This window comes from Anolis sagrei, chromosome 5 (assembly GCF_037176765.1).
Source record: "Anolis sagrei isolate rAnoSag1 chromosome 5, rAnoSag1.mat, whole genome shotgun sequence".
Lineage (NCBI taxonomy): Eukaryota > Metazoa > Chordata > Lepidosauria > Squamata > Dactyloidae > Anolis > Anolis sagrei.
This window is the reverse complement of record NC_090025.1, coordinates 171,329,135-171,341,915: the sequence shown is the minus strand read 5'-3', so window position 1 is coordinate 171,341,915 and position 12,781 is coordinate 171,329,135. Positions and strand designations below refer to the sequence as shown.

The 12,781-nt window shown below is 39.7% G+C and overlaps 1 protein-coding gene across 7 annotated transcripts in view; it reads right to left on the bottom strand.

Annotated features, from left to right (window-relative positions):
- IGF1 (insulin like growth factor 1) overlaps positions 1 to 4,071 on the bottom strand; it is a 73,917-nt gene extending 69,846 nt beyond the window's left edge. For 2 of the 7 annotated variants that reach the window (XM_060776885.2, XM_060776882.2), the window contains exon 1: positions 3,704 to 3,979. In XM_060776885.2, the coding sequence (XP_060632868.2) occupies positions 3,704 to 3,766 (63 nt within the window). In that variant the 5' untranslated portion in view covers positions 3,767 to 3,979. The other 5 variants (XM_060776887.2, XM_067469232.1, XM_067469233.1 and 2 more) reach the window with 5 other exon arrangements.
- Positions 4,072 to 12,781: the final 8,710 nt, after the last annotated feature.

The following is a 12,781-nucleotide window of genomic DNA, read 5'->3' as shown; positions in this document are numbered from 1 at the left end:
TTAGACTTCCAATAAACTATGGCTATATATTGCTTTTGTTTCTTATTAGACCTGCTTCAGTATACATTTATGGCAACTTAGCAGCTGAGCAATTATTATACTATATATGAAGCAGTTGTCTACTTACAGATTAGATAGATACAACATCTCTCAGTTTTAAGGCCCACTCATCAACACTCTGTCATCTTCCAATTAAGAGTAGAATGTAGTACAAGTCTGGGGTATGGCTATATAGATAAGGGAAGGCTAGTTTCTTAATGAAATCCATTCATTCTATGCTCTCCTCAAGTACATCTTCTCCATGGCTGCCATTTGCATATCTGATTAGCAGTAGCTCATGTTCATTATTGCTGCAAGTGCAAAATCTACCAAGACAATTACAGGCAATCTCTCATAGGCAAGGATCCTATTGACAGGACATTATATGAACACACAAAACAAAGATAGATTGGGGACATGGGGACATATTTCCTTTCCTTCTAAAAACAGTATGTAAGCCCTTCTATTGCAAATGTCTATGTGTGTGACAGATGGCTTAATTGCTAGCCAGTATGAAAACAGAAGATGGCAACATAGAGGCTGAAATCAACACCGTTATTCATCATGATGACATCATCTATATGAAAATATTGAACACAAAAGCCAAAAGAGATACATCAAGGAGTGACTGAAGAGGAAACATTTTCATCTGCAACATGACTCATTCTCCAACCATGCCGTTAAAAAAATCCAAGGGAAAAAATTCTCATAGTGTATGAACATGACTTCAGTAGCTGATAGAAAAACCCTATGTTTAATTTTTCATGCTCTGAAGCATCCAGACTTAATAATATCACATTTCCACTTCTTTATAATACCCCAAGCGATTGAGTGGGGGAAAATCACCTGCTGATTTCATGTTCTTGCTTCCAAGGATGCAGTTCACGGAGTTCTTCTATCACAGTCTCAATGGAATGACACTGTATAACTATTGAAGAACACTATGTATTTCACAGGGTGTTCTTGGATCACATTTGCCTTTGCATCAAGCAAAAAGCTCATTTAACAATGTTATAATTATTTTTTTCGTTATGGAGCAAAAATATATTGTAAGAGAAATATCAGTTCTGGGACAAAAGACAAGGTCTCCACGTTTTTTTGCAACGTGGTGAGTGCTAAATGCATGACACAATGGAATTGCCAGGAGTTTCAACCCCTCCCTTCATGATAAAACAAACAAGTACTTCCAAAATTTGGAGCAAAAAATGGATTCATTATTCCTCAGCCACATGGACCTATTAACTCAATCTGAAAAAACCTACATTGCCCTTGTAGAAATGGGCTCTTCTTCCATACCCGTATAGTCCTCCGTCAATGGGATATTTGGATTCATAAAAAATACTTACGTTGATTAACACTTTGGCTGTGGGGCTTTTCAACTGGTCTAGGTGTGTCCAGTTTATTTTGTGTCCACAATGATCAGAACACAGAGGCCTTTAAAAGCGTGCCCAAGCAGGTGGGTGGAGTTTTATCAAAGCAGCTGATTAAATTTGGACTCTGAGTCTGGACAGTGCAAGGCTGACTAAACACCCCAATAATGAATGGCCAACTATATTTCACAGCTGGGATTTCCACCAGTCTCTACTGCAAGGAAAGATCTGGTGTCTACTGCGCTTGGACAGCAGCAGTCCAAAACAGTGGCTCTTAAGGAAGCCAACAGATGGCTTGCTCCATGGCTTTTACGCCTTCCTTGTCCTCCCCCAACTCCTCCCCTTCAACAAGCTTTAAATCAAGCAGCGCATCTGAACGCTCAAGCGGAATTCGGGTAAAAAACGCCTCTCTGTGGCCATCTAAAACGGATGATGCTTATAATAATCTTCTGGAACAGCTTCACAGAGTCACAGTGATGACAATAGATATGCTATATATTAAAAACAATATGTTTCTTGTTATATTACTTGGTTGCCTATGGAACTCTAGGATCCAAGCATGAACCTATGCTAAGGAAATAGATAAGTTGGTTGTCATTCCTACTAGTAATTAATATATAAATATGTTCAGCAGATTGAGTCAAAGGCAAATGAAAGAAGATTTCAACAACAAGCTCTAGGCACAAATGACATTCACAAGCCTCACTAAGTTGTTAATTGCTTCAAGTTCATATAGAAAAGGGATAAACAGAATCAATGCAGGAGGCATGAGTCAAAAGGATGCTGTGGAAAGCTCTCATACTATTTCTGATAACTTTTTAAAAGTTGCCTTTCCATTTCCATTATTCATACAGGGCTAAAGCTACAGATAAGTATACCCATTGGGAGTTAAAACTGTAATCCTATGCATTTGGGAATAAATCCCATCAAATTCAGAAGGACTTCTGAAGAAAAACACACAACATTTCACTGTCAGCCCTTCTGAACTTAAGAAGACAGTTTTCAGTTAACATGCTTGAGCCATGTTCATTATTCACAGGGAACCTGTCAAAAGTTATAAAAGGATATCTCAGATAACTCCAGTAAACCACTAATTGACATCAGTTGCAACTCTATGTTGATGAACTTAAATTAAAAATACTTGTTAGTTCACTTACATTTTCCTTTTTCCAATGAACTGACCACAAGATAATGTCCATAGTTTTGCAGTTGCTACTGTAATCATTCAGAAGCAATAGACTTCACAAGGATTTATATGACACTGTTTTCCTCTATAATAATGCATAATCCAAAAATCATCCCCTGCCACAAAATAAAATGAATGAATCCTACTTGTGTTTAAAAAGAAGCACAGTTAAACTAAACTGGCATCTACTGTATTGGAGTCGATATCAGCTGCACACGTCTCTGCCTACACATGGAAAAACAAAACAAAACTTTGCTCTTGAAGGATATAATTTTGCTGAGAATGGAAACTTGAGTGAAAGCCAGCTGTCAGAATAAGGGTCAGTGCATTTGCTGAAGCCAAATCTACCTTCAAAAGAGTTTTTATGTTCCTAAAGAACAAGAGACAGCAGTATAAGAAACAAATTTATCTCAGACTTTGCTTGTCAAAAATCTCTTTGTAAAGGGCTAAACGAACAAGATAGATTCATTTCCCTTAATGCAGAGTTGCTTAAACTTAGGAAACTGCACGACCAGCAAGAGCTGTTTTAGAAGAGGAAAAACAAAACTTCATTTTGGCTTTTAGCAAGACGACAGTACCAAGAAAGAAAGTAAGTGCAATAGTGCCAGCAAACAGCTGCCACAAGAACTACATGTTGTAGTCCTCAACCTTCCTTCTGTGCATATAATACCCTTAGAGAAATGAAGCAGCTACCTGGTGTCTAATGGCTATCACAATGTTAACATTAGCACCTGCAGAAAAATGCTAGACTTCTTGTTCCATGCTCAGCAGTCTTGGCTACAGAAAATGATGTCAGTGGAAATTTCAAATATCTGACAGAGCCAGAATTTTGCAAAAAGTTTCTCCAACCCAAGCTGCACTCTTAAATACCTGCAATACATTTACCTTGATAGTCACTGAGCTGTGCACAACACCACAAGCAGTCAAATCTCCTCAGCTCTATTAAAACTGTCTGTTCAGCAGTTTAGAAATAATTTCCCAACACATAAATAATGCTACTGAAAAAAAGACCAATTGTTTCCATGCCAGAATCAAATCACACACAATAAAATTATTATTCTCATTATTTTTCTAAAAAAAGAGAAATCAAATAGGAAGAAAGATTTACCTTCAAGAAATCACAAAAGCAGCACTTAAATAATTGTGTTGAAAGGCTGTTGATTTTTCCCATTGCTTCTTAAGTGCAAACTCTGGAAATGAATTGGTTAGCAGAAAGAATGAAGGGGGAAAAAAGAAAAAAAAAGAAATCCAAAGAGAGGTGAGATGTTGAGAGCAATTTACATTTCAATATTGAGGACATTTATTCCATTGCGCAGGCTCGATCTGCTCTGATTTTAGCAGTGACAGTGAGATTTAGCAAACAGAAGAGGGATTTAGAGAAAATCCTCACATTTATCTACATTACAGACACTGTAGACAGGAAACAGCTGGGAGAACATTTGCCTTCTCTCCCTCTCTTTCTCTCTCTCTCCCTCTTCTGGCAAAGTTACTGAGTAAGGACTTTTTTGGGCATGGTGAGAAATAACATCATACCTTTGCATTTTGAAACTGGAGCACTGAATTTTTTTGAAAAAAAATCCCCTCCCTTCTGAAAAAAACGTACATTAATGACGAGAAGAAAAAAAGGGGCAGAGTTTTAGAAGCTGAAACTGGAATAGGAAATGAAACATATGAATGGTCACGTTTCAGCTTTTTGCTATGCACAGTAAGATCTATGAAGCTGCTGAATATGTTGAACCATCATCAAAATCAGATTCTGCTAATGTTAGCCCTAAAAGTCAGAATATGAAGTTTGATCCATATAGGAAGCTCAATCTGGAACTTTTCTCACTTCACAAACTTCTCATTACCCAGAGCTTGGGAAAATAACTTTTCCAAAGTCTGTCACAACCAGGTGGGATGGAACAATTTCCTTAACATATCCTATCATCTCCCCTGTTTGCCAAAGTATTTGCATTGTCTTTCATTAGTGTCTTATTCAATGTCAGTTAAAGATTTTTTTTTAAAAAAAGAGGAATGACTTAAACTCATTGGCAAGAGTGAAAGGTTCTAGGTGCTTCATTGCCTGAATAACCAGGTAAAAAGGAACAGTTGAAAGGAAACACCCATGTGTTCAAGACTCTGGATAGCTCCTGCCTGTCAGAAGAGACACATTCTGGACTGAATGGTGAACTAGTTTAACCCAATGTAAAACAGCTTTTCTATAATCCCTAAAGGGTTTTAACAACAGCAAAAATTGGCAAGTGGTTTGAAAAATTAAAAAAATCAGCAACCAATGCCTGGAATTCTCATGGTACATCTACACTATAAAATCATGCAGTTTGAGACCACTTTAACTACTATGGTTCATTGCTATGAAATAATAGGAATAGTAGTTTTGCAAGGTCTTTAGCCTTCTCTGCTAAAGATTCCTGGTGCCTCACCAAACTACAGCTCCCAGGCTCCCATTGCATTGAGCCTTGGCAGTTAAAGTGGCATCAAACTGCATTTCACAGTGCAGATGTACCCACAGTGTAGCTCTAAGGCATAGGAGCTAATTAAAAAGTTTGCATACCTAGTGGGCAGATTCTTATAATTTCTAATGTTTCATCTGACATAAGAGAAGATTGATTAACTATATAGATTTATATAACACTGAACATAGAACAAGGTACATTTTAAGGAGGTGTCTTTGGCCCCTTCCACAAAACTCTATAAACTCCACATTGAACCGGATTATATGGCAGCATGAACTTGGATAACCTGTCCTGTTTTGTCCCAGAAAAAAACCTTACAACATTGGTTAAAGCAACTAAAAAAGCTTTACTTCAGCAACATGATACATAAACAGCAGCAAACGAACAAAAGGAAAATCTCAAAAGTCTTACGTCAGATATGCAACCAGAGTCTTTAACAAATAGTCGTTGCGAGGCACTTGCTGCAGCTGCAAACAAGGAAACCGAAGCACTGAGTAGAATAGTTACTGCCAGCATTGACTCCTTCCTTTATAGCCCTCAGCTACCGGCACAGGTGTTCCTAGGGCGGGGTCTGATAGCTCATCATCCTTGAAGCAATTCTAGCTGACTTCCTCCTTTCTTCTTTTCCCCTTTGGCATTCCTGAAAGGTAGGAACAGGCAGTATGCTTTCCTCGCCTCTTCTTCCTCTTCAATCCCTAACTCCTACATTTTCTGGAGTACACAACATAACCCAGTTCAAAACAGATATTGTGGATTATCTGCTTTGATATTCTGGGTTATATGACTATGTGAAAGGGCACTAATTCAAAATGTCAGGTCCCCACCTGTTCATTAATAGGGAGAGAAGGCCACACAGGATAAGCTCAGTGTTTTGTCTTCTGGGAGCCATACGTTTCTGTTGCCTCTGGCCATGTGGTACCACAATCTGGTGCCACAAAGATTTATTCTGAGGTCTGTAGTGACCAGCCAAGTGTAAAAAGGACCAGACAGTCTTTGAGATAACTATATTCCAAGTTGTTTAGGGCTTATCCATAAAAATCTTAAACTTGGCATACTGAAATCCAGTAGAGTTTTTTTAGGAGATATATTATGTGCTGCTGAGAAAAATATTTCAATCACAAGTAACTGATAATTCCACATGGATACCAATGGAAGCATCACAATAGAATAGATTGCAACAATCCTGTCCTTGGGTTACCAGTGGCTGGACTGCTATAGAAGATATGCCAGTCCAGCAATGGCAACAACTGATATACCAGCTCAAAGGTCCTCCTAGATACTGAAGATGGAGCTAGGAGCACCCCAGACTAGACATCTGCTCTTTCAGAGAGGAGGAGATAATGGGTAACATATACTACATATGGGAACCACTCATTCATGCAGGTGTCACTCCATGGGACAGTTGCAAGAGGAGCGAGAAGCACTCTTCCTGCAGACAGGAACAGAATCACTACTATAGGGTGTTCCTCATATCCATCCCATGTTCAATGGTCTCAAAATCCATGAATCACAGAGTTGGGCGGGACCCCAAGGGTCTTGAGGAAATCAAGAAGAAGCAAGCCTCACTATCCCCATATAGCTCTAATCTAAACTTAAATAGGTTGAGCTCAAAAATGGGCATACTCCATGGCTCAAAGGATCAATTGATTACCCCTATGGACTGCACTGCCCACCACATATGATTTCCTTTCTAACTGCAAACAAGTATTAAATTTTTTTTCTCTGTACAAAAAAATAGTATCGTTCCTTTGTGACTGTGGCTTGTCAGAGAACCCAAAATTTTGTTCATTGCCACCTGCCTTCTTCTTCAGCCCCGTTCTGGAGTATCTCTCTTGCTACAGTGCCATAATGCCATGGTGTACTAACACCTTCATCTCCCCCCACCTCACACACAAAAATACACATTGCAGATGTTGCTATTATCTGAAGCTTATTTAAATTTCCAATAGCATTATAACACACATAGAGCAGTGGTTCTCAACCTTCCTAATGCCGCGACCCCTTAATACAGTTTTTAATGTTGTGAGGACCCCCAAACATAACTTTTTCTCGTTGCTATGTCATAACTGTAATTTTGCTACTGTTATGAATTGTAATGTAAATATCTGATATGCAGGATGTGTTTTCATTCATTGGACCAAATTTGGTACAAATACCTGATACACCCAAATTTGAATACTGGTGAGGTTGGGAGATTTTGTCATTGGGAAGTTGTAGTTGATGATATTTATAGTTAACCTACAATCAAAGAGCATTCTGAACTCCACCAACAATGGAATTGAGCCAGACTTTGCACACAGAACTCTCGTGACCAAAAGAAAATACTGGAAAGGTTTAGTGAGCATTGACCTTGAATTTTGGAGTTGTAATTCACTTACATCCGGAGAGCACTATGGACTCAAAAAATGATGGATCTGGACAAAACTTGGCAGGGATACCCATTATGCCCAAATGTGAACACTGGGAAAATAGACCTTGACATTTGGGAGTTGTAGTTGCTGGGATTTATAGTTCACCTACAATCAAGGGGCATTCTGAACCCCATCAGTGATAGAATTGGGCCAAACTTCCCACACAGAACCCTCATGACCAAAAGAAAATACTGTGTTTTCTGATGGTCTTTGGTGACCCCTCTGACACCCCCTATGACCCCCCAGGGGTCCTGACCCCCAGGCTGAGAAACACTGACATAGATTATTTCAATCTCAACTGTATTTACAAATTCCCTCTATTCTGATAAAGGATTGGACTGGATGGATCTCTTTCTAATTCACCTTACTTTGCATGTATTTCATGTGTTTTATTCTTCCCTGTCTCTGACCTAACACACTACATTGTTAGAGCACTACTATTCCAATTGAACTGCCAAGGCAACACATGTCACAACATTTGGAAATACATGACACAACTGTCAGAGAGTTGAGAAGCCTCGCTGATAGCACCATGACCTGGCCAGTTTGTATCATGATCTGGCCAGTTTGTATCAAAATTAGCAAATGGCATATTTGCCACTCATCCTGTGTCCTGACACAACCCTTCTCTGCATGTTACCTTCTTGCTTCAAAGCCTTGGAAATGACATCACTTTAACAGGATTGCTTTGTACAAATAGCAATCAAAGCCTTCACTCATGCTGCGTCAATCTAAACTCTGTTTTCATGTTCTGCTTCCGGATTCTCACCCTGATCATTCCCAGCTAAAATAATCAGATTCAAAGGCAAGCAAAGATCCTTCATCTTTCATAGTCCGTTTCAGAGAGGGATAAGGAAAAGTGTGTGTGATGGAATTATCTCTATCTGTTGGAGTTTTCCTCCTCCTGATTTTCCTCTTTCCTCCACTGAACAATGAATTAGTTTCATGGCTCATTGGAGATGTGAACGTGGATCTTTCTAGTCCAGTGATTCCCAAACTTTGGTCCTTCTAGTATTTGGGACCTCATCTAGGAGAATTCCTGACAGTTGGCCAAGCTGGCTGGAGCTTCTGGTAATTGAAATCCAAAACCCCAGAAAGACCAACATTTGGGAACCACTGCTCTAGTTCTAGTCCAATGTTCTCATTGCTAGGCAATATTTGACTTCAACAGATAACACAGAATCTATTTTCCCATATATTGCTGTGTCCAAACCCTGTTTAGTTTCCTGTCTCTTTAAGAGCTGCATATCCTGTTTCCCTGAAAATAAGACAGGATCTTACATTCATCTTTGCTCCAAAAGATGCGTTAGGACTTATTTTCAGAGAATGTTTTATTTTTAAAAAATTACTTTTTTTGTGAACTGTAATGACGGTTAATTTTTGAAGTAGAGGTACAGAGCACAATTCAAAGTGCTGGCTTTAGCCTATAAAGCCCTAAACAGTTCCAGCCCAGGCTACCTGTCTGAACGTTTCATCCCTTATGAACCAGCATGTAGATTAAGATCTTCTGGGAGGGGCCTGCTTTCAGTTCCACAAGCGCGGCTGGTGGGGCGGTGGAGATGAGATACAGGGCCTTCTCAGTGGTGGCCCCTCGGTTATGGAACTCCCTCTCTAGCAACATCATAGCAGCTCCCTCCCTATTATCCTTTAGGAAAAGAGTCAAAACCTGGCTCTGTGAGCAGGCTTTTGGAAACGAAGGCAATGCAGTATTTTTTAATTGAAACCTTGTGCAATTGATCCTGGAATGGATTCAGACCATGAACTTGGATGGTGTGTTTCCTAAGTTTTTAACTTTTTAAATCTGTTTTAACTCTGTTTAATATGAAGCAATTTTTGAAATGTTTAGGTGCTTGTGTTGAGGCACAACGTTGTGTCATTGTAAGCCTCCCTGGGTGCCTCTGTCGGTGTAAATGAGGGTGAGGTACAAGTATAGCAAATAAATAAATAAATAAATATTGGGAGCATCCTCAAAAATCCTGAAAAATCATGCTAGGCCTTATTTTTTGGGATAGGCCTTATTTTCAGGGAAACAGGGTAGAAGGAAAACAGCTAACTGTAGCATTTTTCGACACAGTGAATAACCCAGCTCCCATTGGTGATATTTTTCTTCTCCTGTGTAAACTCTTAAAGATGCAGAGCTCTTTGTATGTCATCCTCCTCTTACAAGAACAATAATGGCTGTGTAACTCCCTCCCGAGTGAGATCAGGTCAGCCCACTCCTTTTTGATAGCTAAAGACCTGGCTGTGGAACCAAGCGTTCAGCCCATCATAGGAATATTTAAAGTTAAAGTAAACGTTGAAAGTGCAATGACCCAGGACAGTTTAAGGACAATGGCTATGTCTTTGTGTAATATGTGATATTATTTTATATGATGTGTTTAATCATGTTTAATGTTTTATCAGGGGAGGATCAATTTTGATGTTTTATACTGTTTTTTATCGATGGAGGGTGGCCAGACACCATTCTCTGTAATCACTACAAAAGGCAAAAACCGCGAGATTTCCAGATGTGGGAATATCACGGTTTTTAGCCGAATATCTGGATATTCGCCTGTCTGTAGGTTCCTGCAATTGGATATCATGGAATTTTTTGATCTTGGTTTGTTCCTGGGGTTTTGATGCCAGTTCCTGATTGATCAGTACCTAAAAAGAAGGTGGCACTTGAGTCGAAGTGAAGAGGAACTTCATCCTTCACCTGTTTAATGAAGTTTGTGTTAGGAAAATGAAGTTCCTGGGGTGCAACAAGTACTTTCACGGTAATTAGTACACATTGAAACAGGAACAGACACATTCAAATCAGGAACAGAATGTCATCATTACTATAATCGCTCAGACCTTGTTGGGTAGCCATCTGTGCAGGTCTCAAGGTGTACTTGTGCCAGGGAACAACAGGATGATGTTGCCAGGTTATATGTGTTGGTTCCTCGTTGAGTGTATGCTGATAACATGTGTACAGTTTATGGCAAAAACGTACTACTGGCTGTTGGAACATGGATGTGCTGGAGAAGAATATAACTACTGAGAGCCAAGGTCCTGCAGGTGGCTAATAGGAAAAACCATGTGTAACCCAGGAATAGCTCCGGGTTGTTTGATGCAACAAGTACATAACCAAATCTGTCTGGACAGATGACCAGACAGCCTGAAAAAATTGACAATAATGACAAAGTTCTGTCCCTGGCTTAAAATGTGTGTTCCTGTTTGTGTACTGCTGACTTGGACAGTAGTGGTTCTTTCCCTTGAGGTTTATAAGTGTGGGAGGTACTTCATGAAATGTTTGGAAGGAACAGCCAGGACAAAGAATGGAACTTTTGCGGTACGTCATATATCCGAACGTATGCATATCTGCATATCAGCATCTCTCTATGTTTAAAAAACTGCTGGTTTCCATGGGAAGTCCTGCCTCCAGCAGCCATCTTGGGAACCTCTAAATTTTGGAACAAAGCATGACTGGACAACAAAGGCAGAAATCCCGGGACCAACAAGTGTGTATGTGGACCTCTCCTGACGTCCTGGAATTTTTTAGCCCTCACTAAAGCCCATGTTAAAGTGCTGTCTGGAACCGCCCCCAGCCATGCAGAAATTAAGTAGTCAATGTTTTCCTCATCATATCTGCTATGATGAAAAATTGTCAATTAAGATTGTTATCTTTGTACCAGAAAATGGACAATTAAGATTGTCATCTTTCTACCAGCTTTTCCTTCCTTTTCAGTATGGATACCTAGATGGTTTCATTTTCTCCTAGTGATGAAGCAGTTCGAAACATAAAACATCTATTTGGTGGGGATGGTCATGCTGATGTTCATACGGCCATTGTTCCATGAAAATCCTGTCTAAAAAGGGCAACTTGAACATCAAACTTGCACTGCATCACATATTTATTGCTAGAGTTACCAAGTTTTCAAATGGGCGCCATCCCTTAGCTGTCAGCAAAGGAGGGGGAATAGTGAAGATACTGTTTATTTCTGACTAGTTAAAGTATTTGTATGCAGAATAAAAGGCACATACCAAAAACATAACTGTTCACATTCCCCCAACTCAAATGTCCAAGAAAAGATTGTGGGATCTAAATCAGGAAAATGCACAGAAAAAGGATTCATTCCATCCTGGACCCAGTCCCAATCCTCCCTCGAAGCCACATTTTATCAAAGAAAGACACTGGGAAGTGTGATGACCAATCTGCCACATGCATGCCTCTGTCTTTGATGGCGGTTGGATCCAAATACCAAATGTCCTTCTTGTTCTTTCACATTGCTCCTTGGCAGGGGAAGATGTACTGCAGAATGTTCCCTTCTAGTCTTCAATGTATAAGAATCTTATCTTAGGATCTGGCCTCAGACTGGAGAAGAAGATCTGCATTTCGAATGGACTCTGTGCTTTGACTTGTGCTGTGGCCAGTTCACATATTTCCACAGGCCAGTCCCAGGACTTGGCAAGATTGTCCACTTTTTATCTTATCATGCTGTAAAGGGATCTTGTGTGAAATCTGATAAGAAATGTATTTACTTATGTTTGAAGGTCTACACATTTCCTAGAAACCATTGTCAGGGAGAAAAGATGATTCAGCAGAGAAGATGAGAGGCTAGATGATCTCTTGTTCAGTTTGTAATTTTAAAAAGGAGGATAACAGACTAGAAAAAAAATTGAAATACAATGTTACACATTTATATTTGATAAGATATATAGGTAAAACTATAGAAAGAAGCTTTATATGACATCAGGCCACTGGTCCATCCAATTACACACACCCCTTAAAACAAGTAAAGCTTTTGGGTTTTGAGATATAACTATATATATATTAATAATTAGCCATCTGATTTTGATTCTAAGCTTCTAAAGTAGCCAATGCGGTATTATATAAGTTGGCTATACATTTAATATTGTATTATATAAGCTACAAAAAAAAACCCCAAAACATTTACCTTTGTGATTTACGTACTATGACTTGTAGTGGATTTGTGTTCGTTGTGTAGAAATGATGTGCCAGGAGTGGGAGGGGGGGAGGAGAGGAGAATCACTCCTGCCCCCCATCTCTTGGCGCATCATTTCTATGTGCCAAGAGGCCTGTCGGAGGAGCATCATGGCAGCCCAGTAAGTTTTTACTTCTTTTAAAGGCTTGGGAAGTGGAGGTGAGGAAGGGGGGGGGGTGCCCTCTCACATCTCCAAGCTCAACCCTGGATGATTTGATGTTTTTATCATCCTTGTGGGAGGCTTCTCTCATGTCCCCGCATGAGGAGCTGCAGCTGATAGAGGGAGCTCATCCGCCTCTCCCTGGATTCAAACCTGTGACCTGTCGGTCTTCAGTCCTGCCGGCACAGGGGT